Source organism: Camelus ferus, chromosome 36 (assembly GCF_009834535.1).
Source record: "Camelus ferus isolate YT-003-E chromosome 36, BCGSAC_Cfer_1.0, whole genome shotgun sequence".
Lineage (NCBI taxonomy): Eukaryota > Metazoa > Chordata > Mammalia > Artiodactyla > Camelidae > Camelus > Camelus ferus.
In genome coordinates this window covers 14,474,779-14,494,657 of record NC_045731.1, presented here as the reverse complement: position 1 = coordinate 14,494,657, position 19,879 = coordinate 14,474,779, and the positions used below count along the sequence as shown (strand labels likewise).

Genomic DNA, 19,879 nt, shown 5'->3' with positions numbered 1-19,879 from the left:
GTGGGCTCCACTGCATCTGGGAAGGAGGAAGGCCTCCTTGGAGAAATACGTTATCACAGAACGCCTTGTTCGGTCCCTCCCCAGGCCTAACCCTCCCTTTTGCTGTGGAAATCAGCAGAGTTATTTATCAGAGAGGCTTACCCCTTCTTTGATGTTCCCCAGAGTCATTCTGACTGCATACATCTGGGAACTCCCATATGGGGTTAAGAAGATCATACGTTTTCTATGCACTTCATTCCATTAGTGTGAGGGCAGAGAGAGGAGAGGGCCTATCAGAATGCTGTAAACACACTGGTAAGGAAAATGCAATTTGTAGCTGGTCTTTTAAAGCAATTAGGAAGGTAGACGCCAAATGCATAGAAATGAAAGCCAGTTAGGCAGGACCATTTAGCATTTGGAAAGCAATTTCAGGTTTCTATTTCAGGCACTAAAAAGATGGAGCCGGCAAACTCAGCAGTTTGCTGCCCGTCTGAGTCTGAGCCAGTGTTTCTGAAGGCTTAACATCTGTACTGTTATGTCTCTTATTCTTTGATGCTTTTATGAGTATTCCTTAATAATGTTCTCTGCTGTATTCCTATGGAGCGGTTCTGACAGTGGTTCTTGGCCGTTGGAAGTAGCCTGGGACACTGGGGAGAGCCCAGAACTTGGATTCAGGTGTCTGGCTGCTACTTCAAGCTCTGTACATAACTGTAAAGATGTGTGACCTGGAGTTACTGAGATAGCCTCTCTAGGCCTTGGAATAAAGTTTAAGCATAGCTGAGAGCGTTCCTTAAGTGCTTAAAGCATGCCACGTGAGATGTTAGAATGAAAGTTGACGGGGTATGAAGAAGAAATGCTTACTAAACAGCTTTAGTTACTGCAGTGCCTAAGTGTGCGGTGTGCGTCTATGTACATAATATGCACCTCACCGTCTGTGGGGGGGGGGTGGTGAGATTAGGGACAGTGAAATCACGGAAGACTTCCTGGAAGAGGTGGCACACACGTAGGCGTTAGCATGATGAGTGTGAATGAGAGTGCTTCTCAGACAGAGAGAACATCATTGCACGCAGAGGCGTGGTGGGCAGGACCGTTCGGTTCTGGAGCCCAGGGAGAAATCTGGCTGAGTCCGCGAGCTGCAGGAAGGTTCCAGAGCTGTGTTGGTCTTGCAGGGGGCTGGGCTTCAACCTGATGGTGTTAGCAAGTTGCTGGTGATCTCAGCGGGGGAACGCATGGTCACATTTGTGTTTTTATTTTTCTTTCTTTCTTTTTCTTTCGTTGCATTTGTGTTTTTATTTATTCATATTTTTTTCTTTCTTTTTAAAATTTAGTTTAGATTTGTGTTTTTAAAGATCCATCTGGAGAGGCTGGAGAATGGATTCGAACAAGGCGAAGCTTCCGCCCAGAGAGGGTGACTAGGGTGGGGGGTAACGAACGTCCGAGCAGCTCCCAGGAGCAGCGCGTGCGTGGCCCAAACCACGTGGAGGAAGCGGGATTGCCAGGCGGCAGGAACCACGCTTCCGACCCTCATGTATCAAAAGGGTTGATGTTTGTGCAGGAGGCTCTAATTAATGAAAAAAATGTTTTTTGCAATTCCGATGAGGAAATCTTGAGAACTTTCAGTCGTTTGTGGAATCCTTGATCTTTTGCCAAATACAACTTTCTTGTATGGTTTTCTTTTTTTCTGGCTCTTAGTTTACTTACTTACATTCCCACCAGTGTGGTTATTCAACGCCCGGTAATGTGTGGATCTGTATTTTGAACGTTGCTCGTCCACATTCTTCAGCGTCTTGGATTTTTCTAACTTAGCTTAAGTTACTTAACGTTGAATTGACCTCCTATCAGTATGTACTTACGAATGCTCATTTTACTACAAAAAAAAAAAAAACCCACTTCTAGACACACTCTTTTAAAAAGCAGAGACAGATTTTCCCATGCTGTAGGCTGTCATGTCAGTACCTGGGGGTCAGTAGGGCCCAGCAGTTCTCATGTCTTCTTCCAACGGACTGCCTCTGAATGTGTCTGCTCTTTTTTTTTTACTCTGGCAAATTAAACTCATCAAAATGTCCTTTTTTTTCAGGTTTAAAAAAATTATTTTTCTTTGAAGTATAGTCGGTTTACAATATTGTGTTAGTTTCTGGTGTACAGCATAGTGATTCAGTTTTTTAATATATATATATATATATTCCTTTCCATATTATATTTCATTATAGGCTATTACAAAGTATTGAATATAGTTCCTTATGCTGTACAGTAGGACCTTCTTGTTTATCTAATTTTTATATAGTAAGTAGTTAGTAACTGCAAATCACGAACTCCCGATGTATCCCTTCCCACTCCCTTCCCCGCCCCCTGGTAACCGTAAGTTTGGTTTCTATGTCTGTGAGTCTGTTTCTGTTTTGTAAATAAGTTCATTTGTCTCATACTTTTAGACTCCACGTATGAGTGATGTCATACGGTACTTTTCTGACTTGCTTCACTTAAAAAGAGAATCTCCATGTCCTCTTAATCCTGCGGGAGTCTAGCTGAGAACCGGCAGCGGTGTTTGGGCATTCTTCATCAGACACTGACATCTGGTGGCCAAACGGAACGTTAAGGAATCCTCCAGTGGGTTTCCATCGCCCTGTCAGCCCTGCACAACCTGAGTGCTCCTCTCTGTGTGCAAACTCAGGGGATGCAGACCTGGACGGGGCGTTGCCTGCCTTCAGAGAACTCTTAGTCGTACCACACCCTTGTGTACAGTGATGTTATGCACTGGAAGTCGCATTAATCCTTTTTGGAAATGTTTGTAGCCCTGGGAAGGTGGTAAATGTGGATACAGATGAGTTTTGGGGAAGAGACGCTCCAGGCAGGGGGGAGAGATGAAGGTGGTTCTGCTGGTGGAGTGGGAGACAGTCGCGAGCATCTGGGCAAGCTGTTCTCTGCTTTTTGAGCCATGCCACATCCTTGCCAGGACCCGTTTATCCCTTATCATCATTTATTCTGGACGACTCACACCTCCCGTATCTTCTTGCTGCCAAGAAGCTTTCGTTTCTTCAGGTGTTATAAACCTAGCAGAGTTTCCTGACTGTATCATTTACTTTTCTATCATATTTTATTATAATTACCAGGGAAATACCCCAAGACAATTTGATTTCTCTTCAACGTTTCAATTAGTAAATGTGGAGCTATAAAAAAAAATTATCAGGGAAATGACAATTCTGAGATTTGAAATACCGTTTTTGAAAATTATGTTTCAAATTCTCATTTATCTGCCTCCCTGACATCTTTAGTCAACAGCATTGTATTTCCAATCGTTTCCTTTCTTCTCACAAGGGAAAATGTGAGAATCTGTATTTTCCCCATGATAATAACTTTCTTTTTTAAGAATATTGACTTATTCTGTGATTCTGAGTTCACTGTTATTTCAGGTGATTAGTACTAACAGTGAACATTGACATAATTGATTATCGTATTCTTAATTGTCTAAACACGTGATGGCAAACAGCGTTTTGCTTGTCATGTACTTATGAGTCATGCTTTAAAATTTGGGACCCAAACGAGTCCTTTTATCTAGTGAATTATTCGTGAGAAGTGTAGTTTATTTAAAATGTTTACCTCCGTATTCTTGTTTCTTTCATGATTTCTTGTGTTAGAAGTGTTTGCCTTTACTTAGCGCTCCCTTCTTGTGTGTTTCCCATGGCACAGTAATGAGTGCAGGGTACAGATTTATAGGGTACGATTTACTCAGATTTTGTGATGAAGTAAACATGCACACGCACATGTGCACACACACACACACACACACGCGTGCGCACGCGCGCGCGCGCGCACACACACACACACACACACACACACACACAAGCAAACTCTACTTACACCAGAGAGTTTGAGCGTCCCACTCACTTCAGGTAGATCAGCCGCTGTTTACGGGCCTGGAAGCAGAGGAAGCCTTTGGTCCTTGCCGTTCCGGTGGGGCTGTCCTGTTGCCTCCTGGCCTTGCCTGGTGACCGAGTAGCTCTGTAAGCTTTCTTTTCCCATAGGTGACGTGGGTCTAATGTGGCCGTATATATAGATTTGCTGTGAGAGTTAAAATCTTTTACAGAAACACTTCGTGGGGTGGCTGACCCAACACTAAATACCCATTAGCGCTGGTGCTGGTGAGAAATGGGTGCTTTTCTATTACTGCATTTTTCACTAAAAAAAAATGCAGTATATATTTTTTAACCTTGATGTATTTATCTTTAGAAAGTGATCTAAATTTTGCCTCTTAGGTTGAAAGTTAAAAAGATGAAGTTTCAAAACGTGTTACTTTAACAAAGTTTATACTGTAAATTTAGTTAATATTGACCAACCCCTCAAAATAGACTTTAAACTTTAGACATTTATGATCGTAAGTAATGGTCAGATTGCCACAAGCCTGAAAAAGTAAATAAAGGGTTCTTTACTGGCAAATGGGATCCTAGGAAATAAGGTATAAACCGTGTGTATCAGTCTTTGGCCCCAAACCTTCAAACAAATCGCCTTCTAATTCCTCACTTGGATGTGCCACCTGCTGCTTTTGCTCATGCCAATAGTTCTAATTCAGCAGCGTGCTCTTTATTGTCACTTTTTGTTCACAACTGTGCATTTATAATTATGCAGAAACCACTTGTACTAGATTCATTTTATCTGAGAGTAATTGCCACGCATTATAAAATGGTCACTCCTAGGTGACCACGGCTCACGCCCCTGTGTGAGGAGTCGTGGGTTTAACATCAGCGCTCGGCGTGGATGTCTGTGTTCAGGGATGGGCTGGCGGCGGGGACACCCGTTGTCAGGCCCTAGCCGCTTTCCGGCTCTGGACTCCGCTTAGCTAAGCTTGGCACAGCCTTGTGTATCGTAGTGAGGAGAGGCTGCTTCTCTGCCAGACCGGAGCAGAGCAGCGCTTCGGGAGAGACCACGCCCGCTGTCACTGGTTTAAACTCGAGCGGTTCAGACCCGGGGCCCTGCGACGGGGCCTCACACGGGCGCGTGTGCAGCGTGGACGGGAGGGCGGGAGGGGTGGGCCAGCAGGTCTCCCAGTGACGGGGATTCTGGCGAGGGTGGGGCCTGGGGGGCAGAAAGCAGAACAGGAAGGGGTCTCAGCTGCAAAAACCGCAACAGCTCAGGTCGAGGGGGAAGAGCCAAAGGGGGGAGACCACGAGGGGCGCGCCGACTGCCGCGGCGGGCGCAGCCGGTGCGCCAGGTTCTCGTCCCGCCGTCCCCGAAGGAACTCAGAGACAAGACGTAGTGGTTAAAAAAGCAAAGTGAGGATTTATTAGAGGATGGACAGGACACACTCAGGGGGAGGGTGGGCGGGCTCAGGGGAGCGGCTGCCCTGAGTTTCTTTGGCAAGTTGGTCACAGAGGATGTAAAAATGAATGGGCAGAATATTTATTAGGGAGGGAGGGGTTTGGGGTCATATTCCCTGATTATCATCCCAGCTCCACCTTCCTGGAGGGAGGAGGGATTTTTGTCCATATTTAGCCTGGATCAAAAGTCTCATGGAGTCGGTGCAGGATGGGTACTTCTGATCTGCAAGGCTGATTTTATTGAAATGAGGGCATAATGGACAAAAGGTCACATTCGGACCCTGGAGATTCCTGCCTTTCCCCACCTTTCTTTGTCAGACTCCAGACTGCTCATCACCCCAAAAGGTGTGGCCCCTTATCAGCCCAGAGGTTCCTGCTTTTCTTTCTCTGCCCAGGGACCCCTGGTGCTCACACGATGTGTGGTTTCCTGCATTTGGCCTGAGCCCTACCTTTCTGCCCAGGTCCTGCGCTGTGGCCTGCGTCCCCCTCTCTCTGCTCAGACCTAGCTGTCTGCCTGCTCTGACGTGACCACTAGTCCTGAAGACGCAGGTGGAGAGTGGATGGCACTTACTTAGGCCAGGGAGCTAGCAGAGGGGGCAGGCTGCTCACGAGCGGCAGCGCTGGCAGCGCTCCTGTCTCGCAACAAGTCCATGACTCTCCACGTGGAGTTTCCATGAACAGTAAACAAGAGGGAACAGATGCGTTGTGTTTCATGTGTTTTAATTCATAGCCTTTTAATTCATTTGCCTTTAAAAAAAAGTGTGGTAGCAGTTTTACTTCTGGCGCCCAACAAAGCCTGGTGCAGAGTGAGCTCTCCGTAAGCATTTGTTGAATGAAAGAAAGAACGCATGACAGGGTCTCCTGGAGAGCAGTTTAAGCAAGATGGGTTGGCCACTTTAGTCGAAGGGTTATAATTACTGTTAAAACTTACTTACATTTAAGGAGGGAGAAAAGGCATTTTTTGATAGTGCAAAGCTGTTGATAAGAACAAAGATAATACAATAGTGCATCTTTGACCTTGCCGTGTGCTTCAGCTCCTAAGTTTAAATCAATATATCTTGGATTTTGGCAAACTTAAATAAAAGTCATCAAGCCTTCTGTCTTAGAAAGCTGCCCTTTGTGGAGGCTTACCTCCTCCGCTGACTGTCGTCATGCTGATGGTACCCAGGGCAAGTTCACGTGCCCACCACACTGCGAGGCCAAACAAGCCGAAATATCAGAGTTTGGAGCAGAGAAAGGTTTATTCCAGGGCTGAGCAAGGAAGATGGGGTGGCTTGTGCCCAAGAAAACCCCAAATTCCCCAAAGGGTTTCAGCAAAGCGTATTTGAAGTCCAGGTAGGGGAGGGGGTCGCAGGATGTGTGATCAGCTCGTGCACCGTCCTCTGATTGGCTGGTGTCGGGGGAACAGAGTGGTCAACGCTCTCCACCCCTGGGCACCACAGGACCTGGGGCCCACATGCTCACAGTCATCAAGTAGTTAATGTCTTCCCTTTGGTGGTGGGTTTTAGCATCTGAAAAACTCAGGAAACATGCATGAGGCACTATTACAGGGGTGCTTCAGAGAGGAGCTGCCGCAGGGGACACGGGACGGGTCTGAGCCTGGAAGGCCCCGCAGGGTCCTGCCCCGTTGCACTGAGGCGTCTCTTTCCTCAAACTGCTTTGTTCTTCAAGGTCGCATTCCCTTCAGCTTCTGAGAATGACTGCATTGCACTTTGGATTTTTTTCTACCTCTTTGATCGTCACGCTCTCCGTCTCCGGGACTTGCTTCCTCCCCTGCCCCCTAACTGTGGCTTTTCTCTTGAGTTCTGTCCTCTGCCCTACTCAGTTCTCACTAAAGGGCCTCCCTTGTTGGGACCACACATACCGCACGTCTGTTTCTCTGGTCCCAGCTCCTCTCCGGAGCTCCAGGCCTGGGTCCACCTGGATGTGTGACGTGTTAGCTCAGATGACTTCTAAGCATCTAACATGTTCTCAGACTAAGTCTGGTGTTTTATCTCTGTCAAGCCTAACCTTCCTTTTGGGATGTCTTCTTTTAGATAAAGAGATGACCTGTTTGAAGGTGGCCACTGAATCCAGAACGCTGAGAGCCTCACCCACTCCCCTCTCCAGTTAATCTCAGAATCCTCTGAGTTCGGTTCCTTTTGCATCTTTGACGTGGTCCTCTCACCTTCTCGTTTATGACCACCGTGTATCCAGGCCCATGCTTTGGCCCGAATCATTGAAACAACTTCCTAACTGGCTGCTCTGCCTGCTCCCAACCCTTCCCCCCTCCCTCTCATCACCTCTGCCAGCCTAGCTTTGCCAAAAATGCAAGTCAGGTATTATCTTTTATTTACCAGTGAAATTCTATCTTCAGGATAAACTTTAAAGCGCTCAGCATGGCATCAGGTCATTTCAGTAGGACCCTGACTGCCCCTTTCATCTCACATCCTCCTTTCTGTCACATTCCATTCTATGTTCTGTCATAATTACCTGTTTATTACTCTTCGGATGGACACTTGCTCTTTTAGTCACACGTTCCTTCTCGTGATGTTTCCTCTGTCTGAACTTCCTTTTCGTTTTCTTTTCTAATCAGTTTATACTCATTCTTACCAAGATGCCCTATTTTTTGAAACTGTCTCCAGTTCTCCTAGCAGCCAAACCACTGCTTCCTTCTACGTCACAACTGTACTTTGTGCATATTAATATTAAACATATTATTCTGTTTCCAGTTCTGTCTCTCCAACTGTGAGCCCTGGAAGGAAGGAGACCAGGTCCGATTCATACTCTCCTCAGTACGGTTAGCACAAAGACAGAAAGTAACTTTGTTGAACGGAGACAGAAGTGGATATGCTTACTGTTTTGGTCTTAGTGGCGTTCTGGTTTATCCACCCGTGATTCCTTCTCATCCCTGTGGGTGGTGCCATCTGCCTTGTCAGCTTCCCCGCGACAGACATGACCCACCTTAATCAGCATTCTGCTGTGTTCCAGTGGGCGTCCATTATCTTCCTTGCTGGGTTAAACCTCTTCGGGTGTCTGTGTTCCAGTGTCACCCAAAGACTCTGTATGATTTAAATTATCATCAACAGATGAACATCAGAATTCAGAGTCTGGGGGAGAACATGACATCCTCATTAAGCACAAAGAGTACTTCTCAAGCCATGCTATGTTTCTTGAGAAGCAATTAACATATCGCACATTATTCCTGTGAGACACAAACTGTTTCTTTCCCGTCTTAATTTGCCTGCTTAAAAACAGACAGAAGAAGATCGATGAGTTCACACTCAAGGTGTGTGCATTTCCCTTGTGGCCAATGAACCAATTTCCTTTGCATATTTGCAGAATATGGATACAGTTACCCTTTCATCAGACATGAAATCTGAGTGTCTGACCAGTTTGTGGAAATCACCTAGTAATTTATTAGGTTGATAATGCCAATTAAGTCATAATTGCTTCTGAGAAATATAATTTGACTTTCTGTCTTAAAGGGACAATTTAACATTCCAAACCACAGACCTAGAGTGTAACTAATTTGGGGGTTAAGAAGTTTATTTTTCCTATTATTAAACTTACAAAAATTTAAACCGTTGATAATCCAGTAACTAATTATTCAGTTGCTGGATTATTGGGTTCATGTCGTATCTTTATCTTTGTCTCTGGTTGCTTATCTTTTTTTTTTTTTTTTAACTATTTAAAGATGTAATGAAGGAGAGGATTTTAGACAGAAATGTAACATGTTGGTAGGCCTGTGGTATTTCTTTTTTCTACTATTTATTTATCTATCTATCTGTCTGTCTGTCTATCTATCTATTTATTTTAAATTGACATACAGCCAGTTACAATGTGTCAATTTCTGGTGTACAGCATAATGTCCCAGTCATGTGTATATATACATATATTCATTTTCATATTCTTTTTCATTAAAGGTTATTACAAGATATTAAATATAGTTCCCTGTGCTGTACAGAAGAAACCTGTTTTTTTTAAATCTACTTTTATGTGTAGTGGTTAACCTTTGCAAATCTCAAACTCCCAAATTTATCCCTTCCCACCCTTCCCCCCCCCCCCCCCCGGTTAATCATAAGGTTGTTTACTATGTCTACAAGTCTGTCAACTGTTTTAAAACATCTTTCTTAACTTGTCAACCATACAAAAATGGAGAGCAGGCTTAATTTGGCCCATAAGCCATTGTTTACTGACCTTGGTTTAATCAAACCTTCACATGAGACTTTCAAACGTTTGTGGAATTTTTATGTCAGTGACAGAGCTGCTTTCAATAACAGTCTCCTGTTTGCAGTACACATACTCTGTACTTCACGCACACACTGTGAATGCCTATTGGCTTCGTTGACAATGTGTGGAAACAAACTAGTTCCTTTTTCTGGATGGATCAGGATCAAGGATTTTACAGTAGCAGTCTGCCAGCCAAGCGATTTGGCAGCCTCAGCCCGCCCGCCTCACACTGCAGGCAGAACTAACATTTGTTACCACGCGTGGTGATGTGCCTCCGCCCCGGTAATCTGGAATCTCAAGCTCACTGAGCCACGTCAGACATCAGTGCAAACCAAAATACGCATGTCCAGCTGGACGGCTGCCCGTGTGTGTTCATCTGCAGTGATGGATTCACTGGGTGCCCCCTTGTGTTCCAGGAGCCTTTTGATAGAAGTTGGGAAAAGGATGTAATTGGCTCACGACCTCTCAGTCGGCTAACTGGCAGCTATGTATCAACTACTAATGTGCAGGGCACTCAGCTGGGTGCAGCAGAAGAAACCAAATGTAAGACTCACCCTAAGTGCGGGCAAGGCTTAGTCTGAGGCTTGGATGGCAGATCGAGTCAGGCGCCACACTGAGGTCGCAGAGGACGGCAGCCGGGCAGACAGATGGTCAACAGGATAGACAGAGAGGGGGAATGAAGTCACACGGTGACCATGTGTTCACTCAGAAGCAGTCAGTTTTACTTTTTGACCCTTTAAAGACTCGATTTTATTGAGTGCGTTTTGAATATTTGCTTTCTGATCAATCCATGATGTGAAGCCAAGGATGATGCCCTTTGCCCTGCTTTCCTGGGGTGAGCAGACGAGGGAACTAGGGAGGCGAAACCGGCTTCCCCGAGATGACAGCATCCAGAAGGAGCAGTTCGCCGCTGGGCCACCTCGGGCCGCTCTTCTTAGCTGTTACCTTTGCTAAATAGACTCTGTCCTCCTGAGAATCAGCGTCTCTACGTAAATAACAAGGACCTCCTGTAGAGCACTGGGAACTATATTCAATATTTTGTAATAAGCGATAAGGGAAAATAATTTGAGAAAGCATGTATGTACTGAGTCACTTTGCTGTACTCCAGAAACTAACACAGCATTGTGAATCAACTATACTTCAATTTAAAAAAAAAATTGAAAATAGCTTCTCTCTCAAATGAAATTAATGTAGGCTTAGATTTCTGGGTTTTTTTAAAGCATTAAATATCAAAGAATAAAATGTGTTGTATAATTATCAAGTCATTATCTTTGTCATTTATTTCCAATTAAAGTGAGCTGTTTAATTGCAGATAATATCTTAAGTCTGTTAAAAATGGCATAATTAGTTTATCTTTAAGTATATGCCGGAGAAGAAAGAATAGAAGGTCCGTGAGACACCGTGCAGTTTTAAATGGAGGCAAGTCCAAAATGGAGCTTAATGTTTCTCTGTAGCTTAATACAAAGAAAGATGATCAAAAGTTAGTATCTTTAGTAGTTTCCATTTCAAATGTTACCCCAGTTAGGCCAAAAGAAACAATTTATGTGCAGGTGGGAAGATTCTCACTGGGAGAGAGCTTGGCACAGAATGAAAAAGATGAAAATGTATCTGTGTTAATTATTGATACACCATAGGGAGAATGAGTGTTGAAAACAGAACAAATAACACGCTTTTGGTTTAGACACCTCGGTTAATTTATTAAAATGGTCTTGATTTATGCTTTTATCTCAGACTTCAGTCTTTAAAAGAAGTATTTAAAGCATTCAGAGCCAGAATTATGATCATGCCTCATTGTCTGTAAGATGTCTTTCATTCTTAATTCTCAGGGCTATAAAATTCCTTTTTTCTGCCTCTATCTATAGGCATTTTGATGGGAAACTGGGAGACACTGCCTCGGGGGTTACTAGTCAAATAGTTTAAACTGGATAACAGGCATGTAAAAAGTAACACTGTAGAATGTTACTGGAGAATGGACCTGGAGATCGTCATTCTAAGTGAAGGAAGCCAGAAAGAGAAGGAAAAATACCATATGAGATCACTCATATGTGGAATCTAAAAAAAAAGACAAATGAACTTATATATAAAACAGAAACAGACTCACAGACATAGAGAACAGACGTGTGGTTGCCAACGGGGAGGCAGGTGGGAAGGGATAAATTAGGAGTTTGAGATCTGCAGATACCAGTATACATAAAATAGATAAACAACAAGTTTTTACTGTACAGCACAGGGAACTATATTCAGTATCTTGTATTCTTAACCTATGCTTAAAAAATATGAAAAGGAATATATGTATGTTCCTGTATGACTGAAGGACTGTGCTGCACACCAGAAATTGACACAACATTGTAAACTGACTCTATCTCAATTAAAAAAAATTTAAAAAAATTAAAAATAAAAGTAATAAACACGCAGAGGTAAACAGGAGGATGGGGTGATGATAAAGGTGCCAAAGGAAGGAAGTAAAGATAAGCAAATTGTGGCCTCTTCCAGGGAAAAGCTCAGAATCACTGAAGGCGAACTGTTCCCCCCCTAAACACGCATTGTCCTGTAGGTTTTCTGATTTCCGTTGCTGTAATTACCCCACATCAGAATGCCCTGTTCTTGTAGAAGAATGAGTTTGAGTAATGTCACTTTCCTCTTTGGGAACTATTTTTTTAACATCTTTAAAAAATGGAAGTGAATGGCTGTGTAAGGGCATGTTGACATTTATTCCTTCTTCTGCTTGTTTGATTTGAGATAGTTGTGTTGGACAGCAGGCGGTGAGGGGCTGGAGTTGATCAGGTAGAGCAGGGCGGTTTATTACTTTCCATACCTTGAACTGTGAAGGTAGTGAAAATCCGGGATGCATTGATCTTCCAGGGTTGTCGCAGACAGCAAGGAAAACTATGGGACACGCTCTTACTCCTGGCATTTGCTTTTTCCATGGGATCAGATTCAGGAAGACAGTGGATCAGATCAGTCCCTACTTTATATTAGCAAATGGTTTTCTTTGCTGTCTTTTGTGGCATTTTGAAAATCTTACATACATTTGAGATGACTCAGTAGCTGTCTAAAGAGTCTAGTTACTACTGAAAGCTAGAAAATCTTAAGGTAATAAATAAGATTTTCTCCCAGTCTTTAATAAACAGTTTCTTGACTACTGAAGAAAAAAAAACCTTCACCTTCCTCCACTGTGCATCAAAAATCTTGGGAACTTACTGTTTGGGTATAAAACCACTCTGTTAGCGTTCTGTGCATGCTAAAGCCTTTCTGCTGACATGACCGTAATTAAATGTAATTTTACACTCCAGATCTTACCAGGTAAGGCCAGTGCTGCTCAGTGACGGCTCTGAGTGCAGTCAGATACGAATTCAGCTTTAAGATGGTGGCTTTGTAGCTCAAGAAAGACTCAGAAATACTTGTGTTTTCGCTCGTGGTAGAAAAAGTATTTTATGATACCTGCTGAGCCGTTTGAAACAGGTCACAAATGAAAAGCAGGGAGAAGTAGCAGTTTAAGAGCTTTTGTCTCTGATCGCTGTCCACTGTTCCGTACCTTCCTCGAGCGGAAAGAATCGTGTGCTACTGTTACTTCCCTGTCTGAAGTGGAGAAGTGGCTGTTGCGTGAGTTTCCTCCTGGTGACTGGCGGCGTGCGTGCAGAAGGATACCCCAGGGAAACGGTGCAGGGGCGAGGCTCGATCGCAGAGTCTGGGGCCAGAAGGCGGGCGGCCCATTCCGGCTCTGCCCTGTATTCAGAGCCTGTGCCGGGACAACTAGTCACCTCTTCTCAGCACATTTCTTACTGTACCTAGTTGACATCTTGGTGCTTTTCTGTGTGTTTTGTTTTCTGATTCTTTTTAAAAAAAATTTTTGTTGAGGTATAGTCAGTTCACAATGCTGTGTCAATTTCTGGTGCGCAGCACAGTGCTTCAGTCATACATGAACATACATATATTCCTTTTCATATTCTTTTTCCCCGTGACCGTCTGTAAGATACTGAATATATTCCCCTGTGCTGTACAGTATAGAGTTGTCTGTTTTATACATACCAGTCAGTATCTGCAAATCTCAAATTCCCAGTTTATCCCTTCCCACCCCCCTCCCCCTGGCAACCACAAGTCTGTATTCTATGCCTGTGAGTCTGTTTCTGTGTTATATGTAAGTTCATTCCAGTGCACCTCCTGTAATTCCCTTTGCATCCTGTGCCCTGCTTCACCTCCAGGCATTTGTTCCCACCTCTTACTCTGTCCGCATCACCTCCTTCTGCCCCTGACTTTGCTTGGTCCACTGCTTTTTACTCTTTAAGTCTCAGCCGAGGAGTAACCTCCTCCAGAAAGACTTCTGTGACTGCCTCCCGCCTCCCAGCAGCACACGTTCCCATCACTCAGTCATTTTTTTTTTTTAACATCGTCAGTATATCCCAAATTACAATTGGTTGTACATCTTTTTGTTTTTACTAGACAGTGAACCTCTTGAAAGAAAGGATTCTTTAGGCTCTGCCCTCAGACACCCACAGTAACTGGCACCCATTTGTTGAATGAATGGCTATACTTCAGGCTATTCATTAGAAGGGGAAGTGGACCCAGATGACTTAAAAGAAGACAGATGGAGGCGGGGAGGGTATTGGTCAGTGGGGGAGCGCATGCCTAACATGCATGAGGTCCTGGGCTCAATCCCCAGTACCTCTGTTAAATAAATAAATAAACCCAGTAACCCTAATTATTAGCCCCCTCCAAAAAAAAAGTGACAGATGATACATGTGCCATTATGTTTGGTTTAGGAGAATTTCATGCTTTTTAAAAATAAGAAATACAGTTTTATAATTATGATTTGTTGGACTCATTTCAGCTGAATATGGGCAGTCTGATACAGTGGCGGGAACGCTGGGCTTCAAGTCAAAGGTCCTGTGTTCAATTCCAGGTGTCCCCCTTTCCTAGACCCCACGGGTGGCCACGGGGAACATCTCTGGCATCGTTCTCTTCTTCAGTAAGATGGAGCGAGCAGCATCGTGACCCTGTCAAACCATGTGCGATGCGTTCCGCGTCCTGCTGGGGCAGAGGCCTCTCTGCTGCGTCCTGCGGTGTGGGAGCCTACAGCAAGGGTAGCGCAGTGTCCCTAGACTGAACTGCGATTTTAGATCACAGGACTCCTTAGAGAGAAAGGATGACAGGTGCCATTTAAAAGCAGTGCCCTTCCCACCACTGTATGTGAATGTAGGCAAATGTATGATTCTGGGAAGCAGTTCTGAACTCTCTGGTCCCCAGAATTATTTGCAAGTTAAAGTTTTTACAGAGTTCAACGTTGGAAAAATAGATCAATTATGTGGGACAAGAGAGGCCGTTACAGCACCAGCTTGATGGCGGAAGGGGACCCTAGCCTCCTCTGCTTGGGAGTGAGTTACTGCAGCTGCTGTCTTTATGGCCATGCTTTCTAACTGCCGCTCCATAACTGTAGGAATGGAAACAATAATTTTTAAAGTAAACATGTTTAAAAAAATAAAATCAGTAAAAATCACAAGGCGCCAAAATATTATGTAAGTCAAATAAAGGGAATGAAAATAGATAAGCTAGAAAGAAAATAAGGTTTATTTAAAAAGAAGAAGAAGATAAAGTAGGAAATACAGCCCCACAATTTTAAAATGAACTAAAATGACAATGTAAGAGGAACAAAAGATCAAAAGGATAAGATTAGATGAGCTTTAAGAATGCAAACAAGAGACTTAGACATTTAAAATGTAAAAACCTCAGTGGACTTAAGAGCGTAAAACCCTCCTGCAGGGGCACACCTCTGTCCTAAAGGGAGACAGGAAAGCCTCGGCCTTGCCTTTTTCCGTCTGGGGCTTGCACGTTAAAGCGAGGTGCTCCCTGCGTTACCAGGGAGCGGGGTTTTGCTGACGGCTGCTGCCGCGCCCCTGCCGGCCAGTAGGGGGCAGCCGCACGGAAGGGCGCGGACGCCCGAGCAGGCGCTGGGGGCTGAGCTGTTTGCTGATGGGGAAGGACCCTGAAGGCTGCTAGCAAAGAGAAGCTGCCCAGCTGTTTCTTTTTTTTAAGTCACTCCCAAATACTGCAGAAGCAATACTCCTCCTCCACTCCGCTTGGGCTTCAGTCTCTGTCCTTCTTGCTCACGGTTCAGCTCCAGGTGTTTGCTGTTTTCCTGCTACTTTAGCGACTAGTCTGTTTTGCTCTAGTCCCTAAGTCCCTGGCTTCCTTTGGTTCTTTTTTTTTTTTTTTTTTTTCCTTCTGAATTTCTAAACCTGTTTGAGAGCTCTTCAGTTCTCTGAAAATACACGCATACACACACACCACCCACCCACCCCCCTCCTCCGCCCACGTGCACACAGCGGGAACCCACCTACTCATGGATGAACACACACAGCCGATCCACACACACGCGCACGTGCCCCGATGCACGTGCACGCGGGTGCGCGCGCTGCCCCTTTACCTTCACGCCCCGTCTCTCGCCTGCGTGGCTTCCCGCCCCCGGAGACGCCTCTCCAGCTGGCTGTTCCCACCCATCATGGCAATGCTCCCCATCTCCGCCACGGTATAGATTAGAGTATTGTAAATTTATTCTTTCCCAGGGAGGTTTTTTGTTTGTTTGTTTTTTTAAAGCTTTTCCCCTGTGATCTATAAATAATGAATAATTCCATTAACAATGTGATGAATAGTGTAACTTTTATGCAGAGGTTTTCAAGCTCCATGTTTCAGCGCCTTTACTTTCGAGACAGCCCCGGGCCGCGGCAGGTAGGAAGCTCGTCCCGCCGACGCTGCAGGTTCGCTCGTGCCCCGTTTCCCAGAGTGTGTTCCGCAGGTTCTGCTAGTTCGTGCCTCCTGCAATTTTGTTGTTTTATTTTTCTAGCATCATGACACTGCTGACCTGAAAGTATGAGTTAGGGAATCACCAATGCCATTTATTTATTTATTTAACATTTATTATTTTTTTAAATTTCAGTGTAGTGCCTGGCTTCCTTCTTCTTCTTCTTTTTTTTTTTTTTTTCTTTTTCTCGTCTGATTTTATAAAGCCTGTTTAAGATCTCTTCAGTTCTCTGGAAATACACACATATATACACACAAACAACCCATACCCCGCTCTCTGTGCTGATAGGTTTGAGGAATGTAGCAATACACTGACTCCTTTAATGCAGAACTCCCCAAAGCATTTCATGTGCTAATTTTCTCTGGGCCATGCAGTGTTTCCAAAACATATTTGGCCAGGGAAAGGCATTTCTTCATCAAAACATTACCTCTCTAAAACTAGTGTTCCATGGAAAATAATTTAAGACATAATGCTATCATGACAATAATACATTTTCCTCGTTCGGCAGAGAAACTGTTTCACAATTACTCTTATTGCAGAGTTCACCTCAGTATATTTCCATCAAGTCGGCATTTCTGAATATTTTTACTCCAAAAGTATCATAAAAATCTATCCTTGAGCCCATATATGACTCTGAAGGTCTCCTGAACTTCAAAGCAGAGTAAACACTTTTCACTGTTTTATGTTCATATGGGTTTCTGTAAAAGAGTTCTTTGAAAATCAGTAATCTTTGTAAAGGAAAATAGTCTAATTAGATTTTGATCGAGTGTTGCTTTAATTACAGTATCAGTACTTAATGCATGTTACATGGTAAAAAGATTATTGGAAATGCATCAACTGAAGAGCAGTAGAAGGAAAGAGTGAGCAAGAAAGAGAGACTTCAGATGGGCCCCAGTGGGAGGAAGAGTCATTGAAGACACAGCGACACAGCTCTGGTACCGGTGGCAGGTGGGGCAGGGCACCCACGGCCCCCCATTTCAGTTTTCCTTCAGGAATCTCACCTGTATGATAAACCCAGCAAAGCCATCCTCTGTGTAATTTTTGGACACCATTTGGAGGGTTCCTAGGGCACAAGGGACAGGATCTGCGTAACACTATTCTGAGTTCAGTAAAAATTGTCCTTTCCCTAAGATCTAAGAAAGTGCCAATGTGAAGGTGGACTTTCTGCCGAAAGCTGCCACAGAATAACTTCTCTTCTTGTTGCACAATCTCATGCATTTACCCTCTAAACTGAAGAGAGAGCATTTTTCAATGAGTAATTTCCTAGAAAATTCACAGTTCCGGGGGACCACAGACCTGGTCTGTGCTGAGTGGGTGCTGAGTGGGTGCTTCTTTCTGAGACACCACCTGCTTCACTCATTTCTCAGGACCCCATTTTTTTTTTTTGCTGGAACGATCTCTGTTCTGTGGAGATGTGCATTTGAGCGGGAATCAGAGAATCGCAGCCACTGATCTTGGAGCACAACTTTCAGTACGTATCTTTGGATGCTTTGTTTAAGAGCGAACTTTCCCAGAGCACAGACTCAGACTTAATTTGCCATAACTAAGTTATTTTTTATCCTGTTAGAAAAGAAAATTCACACACATGTCCTTTACACTCCTCACTGTCTTTTTGGCCCTAAGCATTGTAGCAGGCACATAGTAGGTACTCAGCGGGTGGCAGGTGGGGCAGTGGTATAATCACCTACTCTCATTTGCCTGTCTTACCATATTTATAGATCTGGTAAAGTGTGTTTTCTAGTGAGGTATATATATATATATATATATATATACACACAGTTTTAATATGAACTTCAAAGGAAAGAGGAATGGAATGGCATTCCCACCGAAGGATCCTGGGGTTGGAAGGCCGTTTGCTCCATCACCACCACGCTGGTCCTTGGACCTCTGAGTGTTCACCTCCGGTGAAGATGAGCGTACCATTTCTGCAGCAGGTCATTCCACTTTGGTTAACGTTGTTGGAATGATCTTCCAGAAAAGGGTCCCCAGTGGAAACCAGCGGTTGGCAGAGTCAGGGTTGCCTGTCCACATCCTGCAGGGTAGTGACTACACCCTCTGTCAGTCTCTCTGCCCCCTTGGCTTGCTGGAAATCCTATTCTCCAGGTTCTGCTCCTTGCCCTCTGACTGCATTTTCCATCTTCTTTTTTGACTCTCATCTTCCTGTAGACCCTTGGAAATTGGGATTCACTTGGCCTTCTCTGGTCTGCTCTTACTCTGCTCACTTTGCCAGTCTGCCGTTCATGACCTGGTGTCGGTGTAGCCCTGATGATTCCGTGTGCCCACGTAGGCTGACGCATCCCTTGAATTCCGGATGCACATGCCTGTCCACCTCTAGGCACCTCCACCTGCAGGTTTACAGGGTCCTCAGACTTAGCAGTGGCCAAACTCAGCTTAAATTCCTTGTGACCCCTTCCTTCTAGGAAACATCTCCATCTTCTCCTCCTTCGAAACACATTAGTGCCTTTATCAGGAGACTGCCAGCTACCTGCGACAAATCGCGCACACGTTGTGAGCCTTCTAGAACACTAGCTTTTTGTACAAAACAGACTCCTCCTAGTGGGAAGTGGCCTGTGCTGCGTGTGCCTGTTGGGTGCTGTTTGCTCACGTTTCAGAAGGCGTCCTGGCGTGAGACTCCCTGCTTCTGGCGGGGAGGAGGCAGTGTGTACACTGCTTACCGCTAACGCCTCCTTAAGCAGATTATTGGTCACACATCATGCTCCAGTCCGGAGGCTCTAAAATCTACCCAGAGCCCCCCAGAGTGCGCCTCTGAAACGTGCTCTCTTTGAAGGCTACCGTTAAAAAAAAAAAAAAAAAGTCAAGCCAGTGTCACAATCTCATTTGAAAACCCTTCTGTTGAAATAGCCGTTGCCAAGAACGCATGCTTGAAACAAAATGTGGCGTTTTCTCCTGGAAGATTAGATTTCAGGACGGAATGCGGGCGAGGCAGAGAGCGCCGAGGCTGCCAAGGCCGCTTTCCTGCCCCGGCCTCGGAGACTGCTGGGTCAGAGAGCAGGGCGCAGAGGCCCGTCTCCTCGCTGGCTTTATTTATTTCTTTACTTCTTTTTTTTCCCCCCCGCTTGCCCTGCCTGCAGAACAAGATCATCCTGGACCCCCTAACGTTCAGCGAGGCCCGCTTCCGGCCGTCGCTGGAGGAGCGGCTGGAGAGCATCATCAGCGGCGCGGCGCTCATGGCTGACTCGTCGTGCACGCGCGACGACCGGCGCGAGCGCATCGTGGCCGAGTGCAACGCGGTGCGCCAGGCGCTGCAGGACCTGCTCAGCGAGTACATGAACAACGTAAGTGCGGGCGTCGCCGGGGACGCCCCCCCGCGGGCGCCGCGGGCCCGCTGGCCCGGCTCGGCTCGGAAGCGCGGTGGTTTGGCGGCGCCCGGGCCGAACGCGTCTCGCGGGAGGGCCGTGGCTTCTCGCTGCGGTGGTTTCTGAGTCGCCTTAGCGGCTGCCTCTGGTTTAGGGAGGATCCCGGCGGGTGAAGGTCGGGCGGCTGATGGGAGCGACCGAGGAGCCCGGGGTCCTCAAGGCCGGGCGCTGGCAGAGCCGAGCGCGGCCGCAGGCGCTGGTCTTCG

The 19,879-nt window shown here is 45.3% G+C and overlaps 1 protein-coding gene across 3 annotated transcripts in view; it reads left to right on the top strand.

Annotated features, from left to right (window-relative positions):
- Positions 1-19,879, top strand: part of CTNNA2 (catenin alpha 2) — a 944,841-nt gene that overhangs the window by 280,448 nt on the left and 644,514 nt on the right. For 2 of the 3 annotated variants that reach the window (XM_032474170.1, XM_032474172.1), the window contains exon 7: positions 19,389-19,592. In XM_032474170.1, the coding sequence (XP_032330061.1) occupies positions 19,389-19,592 (204 nt within the window). Of the gene's footprint in view, positions 1-12,112; positions 12,125-19,388; positions 19,593-19,879 lie in introns of those variants that run through there. The other variant, XM_032474171.1, reaches the window with a different exon arrangement.